This window comes from Vidua macroura, unplaced genomic scaffold (genome assembly GCF_024509145.1).
Source record: "Vidua macroura isolate BioBank_ID:100142 unplaced genomic scaffold, ASM2450914v1 whyUn_scaffold_224, whole genome shotgun sequence".
Classification (NCBI taxonomy): domain Eukaryota; kingdom Metazoa; phylum Chordata; class Aves; order Passeriformes; family Viduidae; genus Vidua; species Vidua macroura.
In genome coordinates this window covers 19013-39758 of record NW_026530593.1, presented here as the reverse complement: position 1 = coordinate 39758, position 20746 = coordinate 19013, and the positions used below count along the sequence as shown (strand labels likewise).

General features: G+C 61.4%; 4 protein-coding genes across 7 annotated transcripts; 3 read left to right on the top strand and 1 right to left on the bottom strand.

Annotated features, from left to right (window-relative positions):
- Positions 1-2851: 2851 nt before the first annotated feature.
- Positions 2852-5789, bottom strand: LOC128802948 (gap junction delta-2 protein-like). Of its 2 annotated transcripts, none has more exons than XM_053969507.1 (3): positions 5693-5789; positions 3554-3989; positions 2852-3208 (listed from the first exon to the last, which is right to left on the bottom strand). In XM_053969507.1, exons 1-3 carry the CDS (start codon positions 5761-5763, stop codon positions 2852-2854), a joined length of 864 nt encoding a protein of 287 aa, XP_053825482.1. In that variant the 5' UTR covers positions 5764-5789. The 2 variants fall into 2 exon arrangements, with proteins under 2 accessions (XP_053825482.1, XP_053825483.1); XM_053969508.1 differs by lacking the exon at positions 5693-5789 and adding an exon at positions 4141-4198 and having other exon boundaries at positions 3554-4049.
- Positions 5790-7136: 1347 nt separating this feature from the next.
- Positions 7137-8988, top strand: SELENOW (selenoprotein W). The gene is made up of 5 exons (XM_053969503.1): positions 7137-7219; positions 7636-7660; positions 7799-7852; positions 8402-8476; positions 8623-8988. The coding sequence occupies exons 1-5, from the start codon at positions 7188-7190 to the stop codon at positions 8695-8697; spliced, it is 261 nt and encodes an 86-aa protein (XP_053825478.1). The 5' UTR covers positions 7137-7187; the 3' UTR covers positions 8698-8988.
- Positions 8989-10650: 1662 nt separating this feature from the next.
- Positions 10651-14215, top strand: LOC128802943 (histone H3.3A). 3 transcript variants are annotated; one of them, XM_053969500.1, is made up of 4 exons: positions 10651-10780; positions 11289-11432; positions 12565-12718; positions 13927-14215. In XM_053969500.1, exons 2-4 carry the CDS (start codon positions 11305-11307, stop codon positions 14053-14055), a joined length of 411 nt encoding a protein of 136 aa, XP_053825475.1. In that variant the 5' UTR covers positions 10651-10780; positions 11289-11304; the 3' UTR covers positions 14056-14215. The 3 variants fall into 3 exon arrangements, with proteins under 3 accessions (XP_053825475.1, XP_053825476.1, XP_053825477.1); XM_053969501.1 differs by lacking the exon at positions 10651-10780 and having other exon boundaries at positions 11136-11432; XM_053969502.1 differs by lacking the exons at positions 10651-10780; positions 11289-11432 and adding an exon at positions 11809-11841.
- A 3384-nt stretch (positions 14216-17599) lies between these two features.
- LOC128802941 (homeobox protein OTX1-like) lies at positions 17600-20286 on the top strand. The gene is given in 5 exon segments (XM_053969498.1): positions 17600-17681; positions 18675-18826; positions 19742-19863; positions 19865-19981; positions 20073-20286. Coding segments are annotated over 5 exon segments (687 nt in total).
- The last annotated feature ends 460 nt before the right edge of the window (positions 20287-20746 follow it).

Below are 20746 nucleotides of genomic sequence, written 5' to 3'. Positions count from 1 at the left end.
GGGGTCTGAGCTGATTTTGGGGGGTCTGAGCCCATTTTGGGGGGTCTGAGCCATTTTTGGGGTTCTGAGCTCATTTTCAGGGGGTCTGAGCCCATTCTGGGGGGGGTCAAACCCATTTTTGGGGTTCTGGCCCCATTTTGGAGGTTCTGAGCCCATTTTTGGGGGTTCTGAGCCCAATTTGGGGGGGGTCTGAGCTCATTTTGGGGGGTCTGAGTCCATTTTTGGGGGGTTGAACCCATTTTTGGAGTTCTGGCCCCATTTTGGAGGTTCTGAGCCCATTTTGGGGGGGTCGAACCCATTTTTGGGGTTCTGACCCCATTTGGGGGGGGGTCTGAGCCCATTTTTGGAGTTCTGAGCCCATTTTTGGGGTTCTTTCCCCATTTTGGGGGGTTCTGAGCCCATTTTGGGGGTGTCTGAGCCCATTTTGGGGGTGTCTGAGCCCATTTTGGGGGTTCTGAGCCCATTTTTTCACTAAAATTAATACAAATCTCCCTAAAATAAACACAAACAAATAAAATACATACAAATTAAATAAACCCCCCCTTTTTAATAACTACACCCCAAAAATAAAAACTTTCCTAAAATAATTACAGATTTCACTAAAATAAATACAAATCCCCTCCTTTAAATAAATACACCCCCCAAAAAATTAAAATAAATAAAAGCCTTTCTAAAATAAATACAAATCTCGCTAAATAAATACAAATTTCACTAAAATAAATACAAACACCCCAAAATAAATATAAATCTCACTAAAATAAATACCAATCTCACTAAAATAAATGCAAATTTCATTAAAATAAATACAAACACCCCAAAATAAACATAGCTGCACCCCCCAAAAATCATCCCAGTCCCATTTGCACCTGGGGGGCCCAAATTAAATGCAGGGCAATAAAAGGAGGGGGGAAAACAGCAGCAATTTTTGGGGTGAAACCCTGAAATTTGGGGATTTTGGGGGGCAAATTTGGGAATTCTGGGGTTCAGAACCAGCGGAACGCCGGCTCCCAGTCCCGGCGGTCCTGGGGGGATCTGATGCTTCTGGGGACGAATTCCCAACGGATTTGGGCGAAACCTCGGCTTTTTGGGTCCAGGCTCCTCCCGGTGGTTTTTGGGTCCAAAGTCCCGAAATTTCGGGAGGAATTTTGGCGTTTTCGGGGCAGTTCGGCCTCCGGACGTCAGGAATTTGGGGCTGAAATCCTGGAAGTTTCGGGTCCCGGCGGTTTTGGGACAAACCCAGCGGTTTGGGGGTGAAACCCCCCCAGTTTGGGGTCTGAACCCCTTCAAACTGGGCTGAAATCCCGACAGTTTGGGGCGATCCCTGCTCCTTTTCAGTCCAAACCCGGCGATTTTGGCTCCAAACCCGGCAATTTTGGTTCCAATTCCAGCAATTTTGGCTCCAAATCCTGATGATTTTGGCTCCAATTCCCGGCAATTTTGGCTCCAAATCCTGACGATTTTGGCTCCAAATCCTGATGATTTTGGCTCCAAATCCTGACGATTTTGGCTCCAAATCCTGATGATTTTGGTTCCAAATCCTGACAAATTTGGCTCCAAATCCTGATGATTTTGGCTCCACATCCTGACAATTTTGGTTCCAAATCCTGACGATTTTGGCTCCAATTCCCAGCGATTTTGGCTCCAATTCCCAGCGATTTTGGCTCCAATTCCCAGCGATTTTGGCTCCAATTCCCAGCAATTTTGGCGGCTCCAAACTCCAGCGGTTTAGGGGTGAAATCCCAGCAGTTGTGGCCCCAAACCCCGACAGTTTGGGGTGAAATCCCCACGGGTTTGGCTCCGAAGCCCGGCCATTCCAGGGTGAAATCCCAACCTTTGCCTCCAGCCCCCGTTTTGGGGCCGAAATCCCGGCCTTTGTTTGGACCTTTGTGGCTCCAAACCCCAACGGTTTGAGGATGGAATCCCAACAATTCTGCTCCAGTTCTCACCAGTTTGGGACCAAAACCCTCCCAATTCTGCTCCAGTTCTCACCAGTTTGGGACCAAAACCCTCCCAATTCTGCTCCAGTTCTCACCAGTTTGGGACCAAAACCTTCCCAATTCTGGTTCCAGTTCTCACCAGTTTGGGATCAAAACCCTCCCAATCCTGGCTCCAATCCGGGTCTGAATTCCTGCCCAGTCCCGTTCCAAATCCCAATCCCATCCTAACCCCAATCCTAGTCCTGATCCCATCCCAATCACATCCCAATCCGAAACCTGTCCGTACCAATCCCATCCTAACCCAAATCCCATCCTAATCCCAATCCCAATCCCATCCCAGTCCAATCCCATCCCAATCCCACCCCGTCACACGTAGGCCGACTCGCTGGACTGCGTCCTGCCCAGCGCGGGCTCCGATCCCGTTCCAAATCCCAATCCAATCCCAATCCAATCTCAATCCCAGTCCAAATCCCAATCCAATCCCAGTCCCATCCCAATCCCAATCCAATCCCAATCCCAGTCCAATCCCACCCCGTCACACGTAGGCCGACTCGCTGGACTGCGTCCTGCCCAGCGCGGGCTCCAATCCTATTCCATCCCAGTCCCAGTCCTGATCCAATCCCGTTCCAAATCCCAATCCAATCCCATCCCAATCCCAATCCCACCCCGTCACACGTAGGCCGACTCACTGGACTGCGTCCTGCCTAGCGCGGGCTCCGATCCCGTTCCAAATCCCAATCCCATCCCAGTCCAATCCAATCCCATCCCAATCCCACCCCGTCACACGTAGGCCGACTCGCTGGACTGCGTCCTGCCCAGCGCGGGCTCCAATCCTATTCCATCCCAATCCCAGTCCTGATCCAATCCCGTTCCAAATCCCAATCCCATCCCGTTCCCATCCCAATCCCACCCCGTCACACGTAGGCCGACTCGCTGGACTGCGTCCTGCCCAGCGCGGGCGCGGGCGCCGCCGGCTCCTTGCGCCGCGCCTCGCTCAGGCTCTTGCGGCGCGCGCGGGCCCCGCGCACGGCGGCGCGCACCTTGCGCCAGCCCAGGTGGTTGAGCTCGGCCAGGTTGAGCAGCACGCAGACGCCCGAGACGGCGAACATGAACACCAGGAAGACGCTCTTCTCGGTGGGCCGCGACACGTAGCACTCCACCTCCTTGACGCACGGGTAGCGGTCGCACTCGAAGATGGCCGGCACGTTGAAGCCGTAGAGGAAGTACTGCCCGCCCAGGAAGCCGATCTCCAGCGCGTTCCTGAACACCACCTGGGCGGGAGGGGACAGGTGAAGTGTTAGGGGCTGGGCTGAGCTCTGCAGGGCGTTCCTGAACACCACCTGGGCGGGAGGGGACAGGTGAAGTGTTAGGGGCTGGGCTGAGCTCTGCAGGGTGTTCAGGGTGTTCCTGAACACCACCTGGGCGGGAGGGGACAGGTGAAGTGTTAGGGGCTGGGCTGAGCTCTGCAGGGCGTTCCTGAACAACACCTGGGCACAGAGGGACAGGTGAGCTGGGCTGGGACTGTCCAGGGCACAGAGGGACAGGTGAGGGTTTAGGGGCTGGGCTGGAACCCTCCTGGGCACCACCTGGGGCACCTTTCACCCGCGGGCACCCACCTGGATGACGTAGAACCTGGAGATGCCCTCCTGCCGTTTGACCTTGGCGCTGCGGGCCGGCCGCGCCGCCGCCGCCGCCTCGGGCTCCTCCTTGGCCGCCGCCTCCGCGGCCGTGGCCAGCGCCGCCGCCGCCGCGTTGGCCTTGGGCCGGCGGGGCTCGAGCAGCGGGGCCAGGAAGGAGCAGCGGCGCTCGCGCTGCTTGGCCGCCTGGTGCACGGAGTAGGTGATGAAGCAGAGGCTGGGCGTGCACACCAGGATGATCTGGAAGACCCAGTAGCGGATGTGCGAGATGGGGAAGGCCTTGTCGTAGCACGCCTGGTTGCAGCCCGGCTGCAGCGTGTTGCACATGAACATGGTCTGCTCGTCCTCGTAGACCGTCTCGCCCACGATGGCCACGATGAGGATGCGGAAGATGACCACCACGGTCAGCAGGATCCTGGGGAGTGGACACAGTGGTCAGCAGGGTCAGGGAGTGACCACCACGGTCAGCAGGATCCTGCGGAGTGGACACAGGGACAGGGAGTGACCACCAGGGTCAGGGAATGACCACCATGGTCAGCAGGATCCTGGGGAGTGGACACAGGGACAGGGAGTGACCACCACGGTCAGCAGGATCCTGCGGAGTGGACAGAATGGTCAGCAGGGTCAGGGAGTGACCACCACGGTCAGCAGGATCCTGGGGAGTGGACACAGGGACAGGGAGTGACCACCACGGTCAGCAGGGTCAGGGAAATGGACACAGGGACAGGGAGTGACCACCACGGTCAGCAGGGTCAGGGAAATGGACACAGGGACAGGGAGTGACCACCACGGTCAGCAGGGTCAGGGAAATGGACACAGGGACAGGGAGTGACCACCATTAGAATGACCAGCAGGATCCTGGGGACAGGGACAGGTGGGGTGGGGAGGGGTCTGCACCGGGGGTGACACCTGGGGGGCTGGGGATGGCACCGGGGGTGACACCTGGGGCCGGGGGTCCCACCCAGCCCTGGAGGTGTGGCCCTGACCTGGACACGAGGGGCCCACCTGGCCCTACCTGGCCACGTGCACGCGGCTCCCCTGGTGGCTCACCTGGTGGCTCACCTGGCCACCACGTGGCTCACCTGGCCGCCACGTGGCTCACCTGGCCACCACGTGGCTCACCTGGTCACGTGCTGCCCGCAGGGACCGTGGGCGGCCCTGAGCCACCGGGGCCACCCGGGGCCACCTGGGTCACACCTGGGTCACACCTGGGTCACACCCGGGTCACACCTGGGTCCCACCTGTCCCCCCAGTTTGTCCCAGGTTTGTCCCAGGTGCCCTGCGGGGGTGGGGACAGCTTTGGGGACACGTGGGGACCTTTCCCCCCCCGCGGGAGGGGCCCCCCCGGGCTGTCCCAGTGTCACCAGTGTCACCAGTGTCACCAGTGTCACCTGCCGCCCGAGGGGAGGTGACAGCGGGGAGGGGACAGCGGCGGGGGGGGGCACTGGGGGAGGTCTGGGGGTCCCGGGCTGGGGGCTGGGAGGCGATTTTTGGGTCTGGGGGGGGGATTTGGGGGTCCCGGGAGAGGATTTGGGGTGGGATGTGGGATTTCAGGGATGGATTTGGGGTTGCAGGGATGAATTCGAGGTGGGGGCGAGGAGATTTGGGGTGGATTCGGGGGTTCCGAGGGTGGATTTAGGATCCCAGGGGGGATCCGGGGTGGGATTCGGGGCGCGATTTTGGGGTCCCCGGGAGGGATTCGGGATGGGATTTTGGGATCCCGGGGTGGGATTTTGAGGTCCCGGGGTAGGATTCGGGGTCCCGGGGTGGATTTTGAGTGGGATTTGGGATCCAGGGACGGATTCGGGGTGGGATTTTGGGATTCCCGGGAGGGATTTGGGTCCCGGGTGGATTCGGGGTGGGATTTTTGGGGTCCCCGGGAGGGATTTGGGATTCGGGGTGGGATTTTTGGGGTCCCCGGGAGGGATTTGGGATTCGGGGTGGGATTTTGGGGGTCCCCGGGAGGGATTTGAGTCCCGGGTGGATTCGGGGTGGGATTTTTGGGGTCCCGGGGTGGATTTTGGGTGGGATTTGGGATCCCGGGTGGATTCGGGGTGGGATTTTTGGGGGTCCCCGGGTGGGATTTGGGGTTCCGGGGGGATTCCGGGGGTCGCTGACCTGCCGATCATGGTGGAGTGCTGCTGCACCGCCGCCTCCAGCAGCCGCTCCAGGATGGTCCATTCGCCCATGGCTCCGGCCCGGGGGGCGCCGGGAGCCCCCCGAGCCCCCCCGGGACCCCCCGGGACCCCCCCGGGACTCCCCCGGGACCCCCCGGCTCAGCAGCGGCGCCCCCCGCGCCCCCCCCGCCCCCCGGGATCGGGCGGATCCAGCGGATCCCCGGGATCCATCCGAGCCCCGAGCGCTGGGGGAGGGGAGGGGGCGGGACTGGGAGGGACTGGGAGCGCTGGGGGAGGGACTGGGGGCACTGGGGATACTGGGGGAGGGACTGGGAGCGCTGGGGGAGGGACTGGGAGGGACTGGGAGCGCTGGGGGAGGGACTGGGGGCACTGGGGATACTGGGGGAGGGACTGGGAGCGCTGGGGGCGGGACTGGGAGGGACTGGGAGCGCTGGGGGAGGGACTGGGGGCACTGGGGGCGGGACTTGGGGGGTTATATTGGTTATGCTGGTGGTGATACTGTTTATACTGGGGGAGGGACTGGGGGGTTATACTGGTTATACTGGGGGCGATACTGGTTATACTGGGGGAGGGACTGGGGGGTACTGCAGGGGTGGACTGGGAATACTGGGGGGTTTATGCTGGGTATACTGGGGGATGGACTGGTTACACTGGGATTATACTGGGGGACACAGCCTCCAGTAAAACCAGTTCTGGTGCACTGGCACAACCAGTGCATCCCAGTATAACCAGTGCATCCCAGTATAACCGGTGTACCCCAGTATAACCGGTGCACCCCAGTATAACCAGTGCACCCCAATATAACCAGACCATCCCCTGGCATCTCTGTACTGGTTTTACTGGTCCTACTGGTATTGCTGGCCCCGTTCCCCTCCTCCTGGGGTCTCTGTACTGGTTCCACTGGTCCCAGCGGGGGTCCCGTACTGGTTTCACTGGTGGTCCCGCACTGGTTTCACTGGTGGTCCCGCACTGGTTTCACTGGCCCCGTACTGGTTTCACTGGTGGTCCCGTACTGGTTTCACTGGTCCCGTACTGGTTTCACTGGTGGTCCCGTACTGGTTTCACTGGTCCCGTACTGGTTTCACTGGTGGTCCCGTACTGGTTTCACTGGTCCCGTACTGGTTTCACTGGTCCCGTACTGGTTTCACTGGTGGTCCCGTACTGGTTTCACTGGTCCCGTACTGGTTTCACTGGTCCCGTACTGGTTTCACTGGTGGTCCCGTACTGGTTTCACTGGTCCCGTACTGGTTTCACTGGTCCCGTACTGGTTTCACTGGTGGTCCCGTACTGGTTTCACTGGTCCCGTACTGGTTTCACTGGTGGTCCCGTACTGGTTTCACTGGTCCCAGCAGTGTCCCGTACTGGTTTCACTGGTGGTCCCGTACTGGTTTCACTGGTGGTCCCGTACTGGTTTCACTGGTCCCGCGGTGGCCCCGTGCTGGTCCCGCCCCTCCCGCGCATGCGCAGTTGCCGCCATGGCGCCGCTCCCAGTCCATGTCCTTTACTGGTACCGGGGGGCCCAAACTGGGGGGGCGCCCCAATTCCGGGGGGGGTCCCTGAGCCCCGGGGGGTGCCCCAGTTCTGGGGGGGGGGGGGCAATTCTGGGTGAGGGTCCCTAATCCCGCGGGGGGGTTCCCCAATTCCGAGGGGGAGGTCCCCAATTTTGGGTGAGGGTCCCCAATTCGGGGGGGGTCCCCAATTCCGAGGGGTCCCTAATTCTGGGGGGGGGGGGGGGTCCCCAGTTCTGGTTTTGTCCCCAATTCCGGGGGTGTGTCCCTAATTAATTCTGGGGGGGGTCCTTAATTCTGGGGGGGGTCCCCAATTCCGGGGGGTGTCCCTAATTCTGGGGGGGGTCCCCAATTCTGGTTTTGTCTCCAATTCTGGGGGGGGTCCCTCATTTACCCCTCCCCGCCCCTCCCCCAGCGGAGCCTGAGGCTACAAACCCAAGGTGAGCCCCTCCCCCTCCCCCTTTTCTGACCTCCCCCCCCCCCCAAAATCCGGGGGTGGGGGGGGGGGGGACCCCAAAACCCTGCGGGGGGGAGGGGGGGGAGCCCCCACGCCCACCAGTGACCCCCCCAAATCCCAGTTTGAGAAGCTGAAGCGGGAACTGGAGCGGCGCTTCCCGGGAGCCCTGCACGTGGTGGGTCTGGGGGGGGGGGGACCCCAAATTTGGGGGGGTCGGGGCTGATTTGGGGAGGGGGCGCGGGGGGGTTGGGGGGGGGAGGGGGGGGGGATCCGGTGATTTGTGGGGGGGGAGGGGTGGGGGATTTGGGGGAGCCACGGGGTTCGGGGTGAACTCGGAGGATTTGGGGGGAATTCACAGGATTTTGGGGGGGGGTCTTGGGATTTTGGGGTGAATTCGCAGGATTTGGGGTGGATTCAGAGGATTTTGGGGGGATCTGCAGGGTTTGGGGTGTATCCACAGGATATAGGGTGAATTCACAGGATTTTGGGGTGAATCCACAGGGTTTGGGGTGTATCCACAGGATTTGGGGTGTATCCACAGGATTTTGGGGTGAATCCACAGGATTTTTTGCAGAGGACAAAACCCCCCCATGACTTTGGGGTGGGATCCAGAGGATTTCGGGGGGATCCCGGGGGGTGGGGGTGGGGTTTTGGGGTGGGGTCCCCCCCCAGGATTTTGGGGGTCACTCAGCTGCCCCCCCCCCTCACACCCCCCCCCCCCCAGAGCGGCCAGGGCACCCCGGAGGTGACGGGATGGTTTGAGGTGACCGTGGGGGGACACCTGGTCCACTCCAAAAAGGTGGGTGCCCCTCCCCCGCCCCCATTTTGGGGTGTCCCCCCCTCCCCCCGCCCCCATTTTGGGGTGTCCCCCCCTCCCCCCGCCCCCATTTTTGGGGTGTCCCCCCCGGTCCCCGTCCCCATTTTGGGGTGTCCCTCCCCCCCCAGAACGGCGATGGCTTCGTGGACAGCGACCCCAAACTGCGCAGGATCGTGGCCGCCATCGAGTCCCGCCTGGCCTAGGCCCCGCTAGGGGGCCGCCGTCGCGACGCGTCGCGATATAGCGCCCGATATCGGCGGATGTCGCGATATATCGGGAGATACCGATGGATATCGCCATGTACTGGCAGATGCCGATAGGTATCGTGATACACCAGGAAATATCAGGAGATAGCGCCAGGCGTTGCGATATATCGGGAGATACCGGTGGGTATCGCGATATATCAGCAGATATCAGCAGATATCACGATATATCGGGAGATACCGCCAGATATCATGATATATCGGGAGATACTGCTGGGTATCACGATATATCAGCAGATATCGCGATATATCGGGAGATATCGCTGGGTATCTGACGCCATCGGGACGTGTCGCGACGGCGCTGGCCCCCCCAGCCCCCCGCCCCCCCCCGCGCTCCATGACGGGAATCGCCGAAACGCCGCCGGCACCGGGCGCTGCCCTGACCCCGCGCGGGACGGGCACGGGGCTGGGGGGGCCAGAGCCCACCCGAAATCCCCAAATTTCACCCCAAATCCCGCCCTGAACCCCCAGAGCCCACCCAAAATCCCCAAATTTCACCCCAAATCCCTCAAATCCTGCCCTGAACCCCCAGAGCCCACCCAAAATCCCCAACATTTCACCCCAAATCCCTCAAATACCGCCTTGAACTCCAGGAGCACACCCGAAATCCTCAAATTTCATCCCAAATCCTGCCCTGAACCCAAAATCCCCAAATTTCACCCCAAATCCCACCCCGAACCCCCAAAGCCCACCCAAAACCCCAACATTTCACCCCAAATCCCTTCATTCCGCCCCAAATCCCTCAGAGCCCACCCTAAACCCTCAAATTTCACCCAAAATCCTGTGGATCCCACCCAAAATCTCTTCATTCCACCCCAAAAATCCCTCAAATTCCACCCAAAATCTCTTTATTCCATCCAAAACCCTCAGATCCCACCCCAAAACCCCCCAAATTCCACCCAAAACCCCTCAGAGCCCACCCTAAATATCCCAATCTTTCATTCTGCCCCAAATCCTTCACGTCCCACCCCAAAACCTTTTATTCCCCTTTTACCCCCCAAATCCTTCCTCTCGCTGCCTTCGCCGCTGCCGTTTTGGGCCAAAATCGGCTTTTTTTTGGGATTTTCCTCCCGCGGAACGCTCCCTGGCAGGCTGAAAAATGGGGAAAAATTATCTTAAAGCACTGAAAATCCGCGGTTCTTTTGTTATTCCCCCGTTTTTCAGCTCCCTGCTCCCCCACTCCGTCACTCCGTGGCCTTTTGGGAATAAAACGTTGGAAATTTGAGCCCGATTTGGGTGGGTTTGGGGCTGTTTTTTGGTTTTTAGTGATTTTAGGGGAAAAAGGAGGGATGAGGGCTGCGCCTCCTTCCAGGCTCCTCAAAAATTCCCTTTTCTTGCTGAATCCTAAAAACCAACAGCGGGGAATTGTGGAATTATTCGTTTTGGGAAGAAAAGGATGGCAAACGGAGCTGGGTTTTGGGTTGTTTCAGGGCGTTTTTTGGGATCAACGCACTCCGAGCTCTTCAAAGCTTAATTCCTTTACTTAACCCTAAAAAAACCCACACGAAATCGTGGAACTGCTCCTTTTGGGAATAAAAGACGGAAAACCGAGGCGGTTTTGGTTGTTTTTGTGGGGGTTTTTTTTTTGGTTTTGGTTTTTTTGGGATCCACCGGGCGTTTTCATGGGAAGAGAGACCTGAGGGAGCAAAGCCTCGCTCCGAGCTCTCCCAAACCCCGTCCTCCACCTTAAACCCCCAAGCCCAACGCCCCGCAGCTGGGAAATTACGGGAATTACGGGATTTACGGAATTTATGGAATAAAAAAAAACAAAAAACCGGATCCCCCCCAAAGCCCTCAAGGCGCCCAAGATGGCGGCGCCCAAGATGGCGGCGCGGCCTCACCTCAGCCGACCCGCCCCGCCCACCCCGTTCCCGCCCCGCCGCGCGCGGGGCACGACGGGAACCGCCCTCAGCCGGGACCCGCCATTTTCTGCCGGGAAAGGCGGGAAGGGGGAGATCGAAGCCGCCGCAGCTGCACCGCGGGACCCGCACGGCTCCAGCGCCGCCGCCAGCGCCGCTCGCAGGTACCGGGAGCGCGGCGTCGGTACCGGGGGGTGGTGGCGGGGGGGGAAGTACCGGGGAGGCTCCGGTGCGCGGGGTAAGGGGGGGGGTGGGGGGGGCCGGGGTCGCCTGAGGAGACGCTTCTCCTTAGTCCCGCCTTCCGTGCGCTGCCGCGCGCCGATTGGCCAGAAGGCCGGGCCGCGATTGGCTGCGAGGCACGTCCGTCAAAGGCGCGGCGCGTGAGCGCCGCCGCCCCGGCGAATCAGCGGGGGCCTCGCGGGGGCTTCTGGGTGCGGTAGTTCGTTGGCGGCGCGCGCGTCGCGCTCAGCCAATCGGGCTTCGGCGCGGGAAGCGGTCAGGTGACGCGGCGCGCGGGGCGCTGATGGGAGTTGTAGTCGCGCGGGCCGCGCGCGGCTCTCGCCCGGTTTTGTTGGTTTTTTTTTGGTTTTTTTTTTTTTTTTTATCATTATTTTTCCCGTTCTTCTCGTTTCTCGCCCCGCTTTTCTCTCCCCCGGCGCGCTCTCGTCGCAGGCTGTGACGGCCCGGGATGGCCCGCACCAAGCAGACGGCTCGGAAATCCACGGGCGGCAAGGCGCCGCGCAAGCAGCTGGCCACCAAGGCCGCAAGGAAGAGCGCGCCGTCCACGGGCGGCGTCAAGAAACCGCACCGCTACCGGTAACTGGGCAGACTGGGAGGGACTGGGAGAGACTGGGGGGCACTGGGAGAGACTGGGGATACTGGGAGAGACTGGGGATACTGGGGGGACACCGGCCGTCCACGGGCGGCATCAAGAAACCGCACCGCTACCGGTAACTGGGGATACTGGGAGAGACTGGGAGGGACTGGGGGGCACTGGGAGAGACTGGGGATACTGGGAGAGACTGGGGATACTGGGAGGAACTGGGGAAACTGGGGAGACTGGGGACACTGGGAGAGACTGGGGATACTGGGAGGAACTGGGGAAACTGGGAGGAACTGGGGAGACTGGGGATACTGGGAGAGACTGGGGATACTGGGAGAGACTGGGGATACTGGGGGGACACCGGCCGTCCATGGGCGGCGTCAAGAAACCGCACCGCTACCGGTAACTGGGGATACTGGGAGGGACTGGGAGAGACTGGGGGGCACTGGGAGAGACTGGGGATACTGGGGGGGACTGGGGATACTGGGGGGCACTGGGAGAAACTGGGGGGCACTGGGGATACTGGGAGGGACTGGGGAAACTGGGGGGAATTGGCCGTCCACGGGTGGCGTCAAGAAACCGCATCGCTACCGGTAACTGGGGATACTGGGAGGGACTGGGGGAGACTGGGGGGCACTGGGGATACTGGGGGGCACTGGGGAGACTGGGAGGGACTGGGGGAGACTGGGAATACTGGGGAAACTGGGGGTATGCTGGGGGGGACTGGGGATACTGGAGATACTGGGGGGTACTGGGGAGACAGGTGGCTGACGGGGACAGGTGACCCAGGTGGGTGACGGGGACAGGTGACACAGGGGGGTGACAGGGGCAGGTGAGGTGACACAGGTGGGTGACAGGGGCAGGTGAGGTGACCCAGGTGGGTGACAGGGGCACAGGTGAGGGGACCCAGGTGAGTGATGGGGACCCAGGTGAGGGTACCCAGGTGGGCGTTGGGGGCAGGTGGGTGACCCAGGTGGGTGACAGGGGCACAGGTGAGGTGACAGGGGCAGGTGAGGGCACCCAGGAGGGTGACAGGGGCAGGTGACACAGGTGGGTGGCAGGGGCACAGGTGGGCGTCGGGGGCGGCCCCGCAGGTGTGCCCACGGTACCTGTCCCCGCCCCCAGCCCCGGCACGGTGGCGCTGCGCGAGATCCGGCGCTACCAGAAATCCACGGAGCTGCTGATCCGGAAGCTTCCGTTCCAGCGGCTGGTGCGGGAGATCGCGCAGGACTTCAAAACCGACCTGCGCTTCCAGAGCGCCGCCATCGGCGCCCTGCAGGTGAGCGGCACACCTGGGCAGGTGAGAGACACACCTGGGACACACCTGGGCAGGTGAGGGACACACCTGGGACACACCTGGGACACACCTGGGCACTGACAGTGACAGCCCAAAACCGACCTGCGCTTCCAGAGCGCTGCCATCGGCGCCCTGCAGGTGAGGGACACACCTGGGCACACCTGGGCAGGTGAGGGACACACCTGGGCACACCTGGGACACACCTGGGACACACCTGGGCATTGACAGTGACAGCCCAAAACCGACCTGCGCTTCCAGAGCGCCGCCATCGGCGCCCTGCAGGTGAGGGGCACACCTGGGCAGGTGAGGGACACACCTGGGACACACCTGGGCAGGTGAGGGACACACCTGGCCACTGACAGTGACAGCCCAAAACTGACCGGCACTTCCAGAGCGCCATTTGTGTCACCTGTCTTACCTGTGGGTGTCACACTTGTGTCTCACCTGTGTCACCTGTGTGACCTGTCTCACCTGTCACACCTGTATCACACCTGTCTCACCTGTGCAGGAGGCCAGCGAGGCGTACCTGGTGGGGCTCTTTGAGGACACGGGGGGTGACGGGTGTCCCTGTGTGTGTCTCACCTGTATCACACCTGTCTCACCTGTCTCTCACCTGTGTCTCACCTGTGTCTCACCTGTCTCACCTGCGCAGGAGGCCAGCGAGGCGTACCTGGTGGGGCTCTTTGAGGACACAGGGGGTGACAGGTGACTGTGGGTGTGTCACACCTGTCACACCTGTGTCTCACCTGTCTCTCACCTGTCTCTCACCTGTCTCACCTGTGTCTCACCCGTGTCTCACCTGTGCAGGAGGCCAGTGAGGCTCTTTGAGGACACGGGGGGTGACGGGTGTCCCTGTGTGTGTCTCACCTGTATCACACCTGTCTCACCTGTGTCTCACCTGCGCAGGAGGCCAGCGAGGCGTACCTGGTGGGGCTCTTTGAGGACACGGGGGGTGACGGGTGTCCCTGTGTGTGTCACACCTGTCTCACCTGTGTCACACCTGTCACACCTGTCTCTCACCTGTGTCACCTGCGCAGGAGGCCAGCGAGGCGTACCTGGTGGGGCTCTTTGAGGACACAGGGGGTGATGGGTGACTGTGGATGTGTCACACCTGTGTCTCACCTGTCTCACCTGTCTCTCACCTGTGTCTCACCTGTCTCACCTGTGTCTCACCTGTCTCACCTGCGCAGGAGGCCAGCGAGGCGTACCTGGTGGGGCTCTTTGAGGACACCAACCTGTGCGCCATCCACGCCAAGCGCGTCACCATCATGCCCAAGGACATCCAGCTGGCGCGGCGGATCCGCGGCGAGCGCGCCTGAGCTCCGCCAAATCTGGGGGGAATCCCGGGAATCCCGGGCAAATCCCGGGAATCCCGCCTCCCCGCGGCTTTTTGGGGCGAATTCCTCCTTTTTTTGTACGCTCGGGGGGAGGGGGGCGGGGGCGCCCCTGGTTTTCTACGCGCGGTTTTTGGGGGAAAAAAGGGGGATTTTGGGACGGGGGGGCGGGGGGGGGGGAAATTGGGAATTTCGGGGCGGTGCTGTCGGAATAAAGAGAGAATCCCGCGGAAATTCCGGGTTCCTTTGGGGTTCATCCCGGATTCTTGGGGTTCCCCAAATCCCCGCCTTTCACCCCAAAATCCCAGACCCTAAATTCCCAAAATTTGGGGTTTTTTTTTTTTGGGGTGGTTTCCCCCGTTTTCTGTTGGTTTTCTTGGGGCGCTCGGGATATCCAATATTTTGGGAATTCCCGGTTTTCTACGCGTGGTTTTGGGGGCAAAAAGGGGGAATTTGGGGGCGGGGGGGGCGCTGTGACCCCGACTGTGCCGGAATAAAAAAAATCCCGGGAAAATCCCCGATTCCCTGGGAATTCCACCCAAATTTTTGGGGGTTCCTCAAATTCCCGCCCTTTATCCCAAAATTTCAGGAGTGGGGCGGGGTTAATCAGGGAACGGGGGGGTTAATTAAGAACGCGAGGTTAATTGGGGTGGGCGTGGCTTCCCCACCTTCCCAAAATACGGCAAATCCCCGATTCCCTGGGAATTCCACCCAAATTTTTGGGGGTTCCTCAAATTCCCGCCCTTTATCCCAAAATTTCGGGAGTGGGGCGGGGTTAATTAGGGAACGGGGGGGGTTAATTAAAAACGGGGAGGTTAATTGGGGTGGGCGTGGCTGTCCCAAAATACGGCAAATCCCAGGGGAAGTGCCCGATTTCCGCGGAATTCCACCCAAATTCCGGGGCTTCCCCAGAATTTCTCCCCAAATTCCGGCCCCGGGGGGGGGCTCGGCGCGGGGGGAGGGGCGGGGGATTATCCCGGGACATCGATGGCTCCTGACAGCCCGGGACAAATCGGGATAATCGGGATTAGGGGGGAGGGGCGGCCACCTGAGCCCCGGGAAAAGGGGGAGGGGCGGGGGGGGGGGGGGGGGGAATTCCTCCTTTGGGTCCGAAAATTGGGGAAATTTTGGGGGGGGGGGTCCGTGGGAATGTCCCCGTTTTTATCGTCAAAAAGAGAGGGGGTCTTGACCGGGAAGTTTAATTTTTTGTACTTAAAAATATAAGGGGGTTTTGGTTAAAAAATCCGATTTTTTAATATTAAAAAATAGGGGGGCTTCGATTTTTAAAAACCTAAGTTTTTATGTTAAAACATAGGGGGGGTTTTGATATAAACAGCCAATTTTTTAAATATAAAAAATAGAGGGAATTTTGATTTTAAAGAATCCTGGTTTTAATATTAAAATTAGGGGGGGATTTTGATTTAAAAAATCCAATTTCTATACTAAAAATAGAGGGGATTTTGATTTAAAAACCCAATTTTTGCACTAAAAATAGAGCAGGTTTTGATTTAAAAATCCAATTTTTAATTATTAAGAATAGAAGGGATTTTGATTTAAACAATCCGATTTTTCAATATTAAAATTACGTGGATTTCAATTTAAAAATCCAATTTTTATATTAAAAACAGAGGGGGTTTTGATGTAAATATCGATTTTTTTTTTTTTTTTAATAATAAAAAAATAAATGGATTTTGATTTTTAAAAATTTAATTTTAATATTAAAAACAGGGGAATTTTAATTTTTAAAAAATTCAATTTTCATTGTTTAAAAATAGGGGGTTTTTATTAAAAATCCCAATTTTTTGGAGATCGGTCGTTCCCCAAATTCCCGCCCCTCCCCCCCCCGTTGAGGCCCCTCCCCCGCTGTCCCCGCTGTCCCCGCGTGTCCCCGCGGCCCAGACGTGGCAGCTGGGCCGGGATTAGTGTCACCCCTCCCGGGAGGGGACACGGGGGGGACAGGACGAGACCCCCCCCCCAAAAAATGTCCCCTCAGAGCCAGCTCGGTGTCACCCCCGTGTCCCCAAACCCCCGTGTCCCCAAATCCCGGTGTCCCCAGATCCCAGTCCCAATGTCCCCAGATCCCAGTCCCGGTGTCCCCAAATCCCAATCCCAGTGTCCCCAAATCCCGCTGTCCCCTCCAATCCCAGTCCCAATGTCCTCAAATCCCAACCCCGGTGTCCCCAAACCCCGGTGTCCCCACATCCCACTGCCAGTGTCCCCAAATCCCAGTCCCAGTGTCACCCCCGTGTCCCCAAACCCCGCTGTCCCCAAACCCCGCTGTCCCCAAATCCCGCTGTCCCCTCCAATCCCAGTCCCAGTGTCCCCAGTCCCAGTCCCCGGTGTCCCCAAATCCCGGTGTCCCCAAATCCCAGTCCCGGTGTCCCCCCCGTGTCCCCTCCATGTCCCTTTTGTGTCCCCCTGTTTTGTCCCCCCCCATGTCCCCCCAGTGTCCCCTTTGTGTCCCCACCTTTTGTCCCGCCGTGTCCCCGTTTGTGTCCCCCCCGTGTCCCCCCCCATGTCCCCCGTTTTGTCCCCCCGTGTCCCCTTAGTGTCCCTACCATGTCCCCCCGTGTCCCCCCCGTGTCCCCCCCGTGTCCCCCCCGTTAATTGGTGCCACTCCGGATTAGCGCCGGGCCAATGTCCCCGCTGTCCCCCCGGATTAGGGGGTGACATCACCACCTCCTACTTAAGGCTCCCCCCGCCGCGGGGGTGCCTCCCCTGCCACCGGCGCCGCTGTCACCGTGCCACCATCGCCGTGTCACCATCGCCGTGCCACCATCGCCGTGCCACCATCGCCGTGCCACCGGCGCCGCTGTCACCGTGCCACCGGCACAGGTACGGCCGGACGGGGGGCGCGGAGGGGACAGGGCCACCACGGGGCTGGGGACAGGGGGACAGGGCCACCAAGGAGATGGGGACAAGGGGATGGGACCCCTAGGGCCTTGGGGACAAGGGGACAGGGCCACCAGGACCTTGGGGACATGGGGACAGGGCCACCAGGGCCTTGGGGACAGGGCCACCACGGGGATGGGGACAGGGGGACAGGGCCACCAAGGAGATGGGGACAAAGGGATGGGACCCCTAGGGCCTTGGGGACAAGGGGACAGGGCCACCACGGGGCTGGGGACATGGGGACAGGGCCACCAGGGAGATGGGGACAGGGCCACCACGGGGATGGGGACAGGGGGACAGGGCCACCAAGGAGATGGGGACAGGGCCACCAGGACCTTGGGGACATGGGGACAGGGCCACCAGGGAGATGGGGACAGGGGGACATGGCCACCAAAGCCTTGGGGACACAGGGACAGGGCCACCACGGGGCTGGGGACACCGGGGGACACCGGGGGACATCGAGGGGAGGGGGGGGCTCGAGGACACGGAGGTTATGGGGGGGGGCCGCATTTGGCACGGGGGGGGGGTTTGGGGGGGCACGGGGGAGGTTGGGAGGGGGGTGGGGACAGCTCTGTGCCCCCCCCCGGTGCCATCGGTGTCCCCCGGTGTCCCCCGGTGTCCCCGCAGCCCCCCCGCCATGATGTCGTACCTGAAGCAGCCGCACTTCGGCGTCAGCGGGCTGGGCCTGGAGCTGCTGCCCCCCCCCGTGGGGTACCCGGGTACCCCAAAATTGGGGGGGGTCGCTGGGGGGGTGGGGATGAGGGACCCCCCCCCCCAAACCCTGAATTTGGGGGGTGGCGATGAGGGAACCCCCCCCAGATCCCCAAAATTTGGGGGGTGGCGATGAGGGAACCCCCAAATCCCGTGGGGTACCAAAATCCCGGGGGTCTCTTCCCATTCCCCGGGGGTCTCTCCCCATTCCGGGGGTCTCCCCCCATTCCCGGGGGTCTCTCCCCAATCCCGGGGGTCTCTCCCCAACGCCGGGGGTCTCTCCCCATTCCGGGGGTCTCTCCCCAATCCCGGGGGTCTCTCCCCAATTCCCGGGGGTCTCTCCCCATTCCGGGGGTCTCTCCCCATTCCGGGGGTCTCTCCCCACCCTCGGAGGTCTCCCCTAAATCCCGGAGGTCTCTCCTCCATTCCCCTTTCCCGGGGGTCTCTCCCCAATCCCGGGGGTCTCTCCCAATTCCCGGGGGTCTCTCCCCAATCCCGGGGGTCTCTCCCCATTCCCGGGGGTCTCTCCTCATTCTGGGGCTCTCCCCCCAATCCCGGGGGTCTCTCCCCAATCCCGGGGGTCTCTCCCAATTCCCGGGGGTCTCTCCCCATTCCGGGGGTCTCTCCTCCATTCCCCATTCCCGGGGGTCTCTCCCCAATCCCAGGGGTCTCTCCCATTCCCGGGGGTCTCTCCCCATTCCGGGGGTCTCTCCCAACCCCGGGGGTCTCTCCCCAATCCCGGGCGTCTCTCCCCATTCCCAGGGGTCTCTCCCCAACCCCAGGGGTCTCTCCCAATTCCCGGGGGTCTCTCCCCAACGCCGAGGGTCTCTCCCCAATCCCGGGGGTCTCTCTCAATTCCCGGGGGTCTCTCCCCATTCCGGGGGTCTCTCCCATTCCGGGGGTCTCTCCCAATTCCCGGGGTCTCCCCCCATTCCGGGGGTCTCTCCCATCCCGGGGGTCTCTCCCCAACGCGGGGGTCCGTGCCCCCCCGTGCCCCCCAGGGACCCCCCGGAAGCAGCGGCGGGAGCGCACCACCTTCACGCGGGCGCAGCTGGACGTGCTGGAGGCGCTCTTCGCCAAGACGCGCTACCCGGACATCTTCATGCGGGAGGAGGTGGCGCTGAAAATCAACCTGCCCGAGTCCCGCGTGCAGGTGGGACAGGTGTGGGACACGTGTGGGACAGGTGTGGGACAGGTGTGACACGGGACAGGTGTGACACGGGACAGGTGTGACACGGGACAGGTGTGACATGGGACAGGGACACATCTTCATGAGGTGGCGCTGAAAATCAACCTGCCCGAGTCCCGCGTGCAGGTGGGACAGGTGTGGGACACGTGTGACACACGGACAGGTGTGGGACAGGTGTGGGACAGCTGTGACACGGGGACACGTGTGGGACAGGTGTGACACAGGTGTGACACAGGTGTGACACGGGACAGGTGTGACACGGTGTGACACGGGACAGGTGTGACACTGGACAGGTGTGGGACAGGTGTGACACGGGACAGGTGTGACACGGGAGGGGACCTGGGCACGGTGTCCCGTGCATGGGGAGGGACGGGGGGGCGGGGCGGGAGGAGCAGGTGAGTCCCAGGTGGGTGCAGGTGGGACGTGTGGGGGGGGGGGGGGGGACACGGGGAGCCTCAATATCGCCGTGTGTCCCCCCGTGTCCCCCGTGCCTCAGTTTCCCCGTGCCCCCGTGTCCCGCTGTGCACCCCCGTGTCCTGCCGTGTCTCCCGTGCCTCAGTTTCCCCATGTCCCCTCGTGTTCCTTTGTCTCCCGCGTGACTGAGTTTCCCCCGCGTTCCCCCCGTGTCCCCCGTGCCTCAGTTTCCCCATGTACCCCCGTGTCCCCCCGTGCCTCAGTTTCCCCGTGTCCCCCCCGTGCCTCAGTTTCCCCGTGTCCCCCGTGCACCCCCGTGTCCCCCCGTGCCTCAGTTTCCCCGTGTCCCCCCGTGTCCCCCCGTGTCCCCCCGTGCCTCAGTTTCCCCGTGTCCCCCCGTGTCCCCCGTGTCCCCCCGTGCCTCAGTTTCCCCGTGTCCTCTCCCCCCCACCCCTCCCACAACAGGTGTGGTTCAAGAACCGCCGCGCCAAGTGCCGCCAGCAGCAAGCCCAAGGCTCGGGCCCCCCAAGCCGCGACCACCCCCCAAAAAGAAGACCTCCCCACCCGCGACCCCCCCCCGGAGCCCCCCCCGGGCCCCTTCACGCCCCCCCCGGCCCCGCCCGGGCCCCCCCCCGTGTCCATCTGGAGCCCCGCCGCGCTGTCGCCGCTGCCCGACCCCGCCGGGGGCGCGGCCCCCGCCGTTCCGCGGCTTCCCCGCCTCGGGGGCTTCGCCCAGGGCTACCCCCCGGCTACTTCGGGGGGCTCGACCCTTACCTGTCGCCGCTGCCCGCCGCAGGTGGGCGCGCTCAGCCCCCTGGGCCCCGCCCCCCGCCCCCGTGCTCGGCCTGGCCGCGTCCCCCGCGGGTTTCGGGGCGACCCCCGCGCTGGGCTACGGGCCCGGCGAGTGCCTGGAGCTCAAGGAGCCGGGCGGCGCCTGGAAGGTGAACTTCGGGCCCGGCGAGTGCCTGGAGCTCAAGGAGCAGAGCACCTGGAAGTTCCAGGTGTTGTAGGGCCCGGGGGGGCGGCGGATTTTGGGGGGAAATTCCGGGAATTCGGCCGGAGCAGGAGCGGAGCGCACGGACAGCGCCCGGGGCTCGGATCGGTAATTAATTAATTCTGGATCGCGGATCGTTCATTAATTCCCGGGACTCAGATCGTTAATCAGTTCTGGATCGCGGATCGTTAATTAATTCCCGAGCAGAGCACCTGGAAGTTCCAGGTGTTGTAGGGCCGGGGGGGCGGCGGATTTTGGGGGAAATTCCGGGAATTGCGCGGAGCCGGAGCAGGAGCGGAGCGCACGGACAGCGCCCGGGCTCGGATCGGTAATTAATTAATTCTGGATCGCGGATCGTTCATTAATTCCCAGGACTCGGATCGTTAATTAATTCCCAGGTCTCAGATCCTTCATTAATTCCCGGGACTCGGATCGTTCATTAATTCCCAGGACTCGGATCGTTAATTAATTCTCGA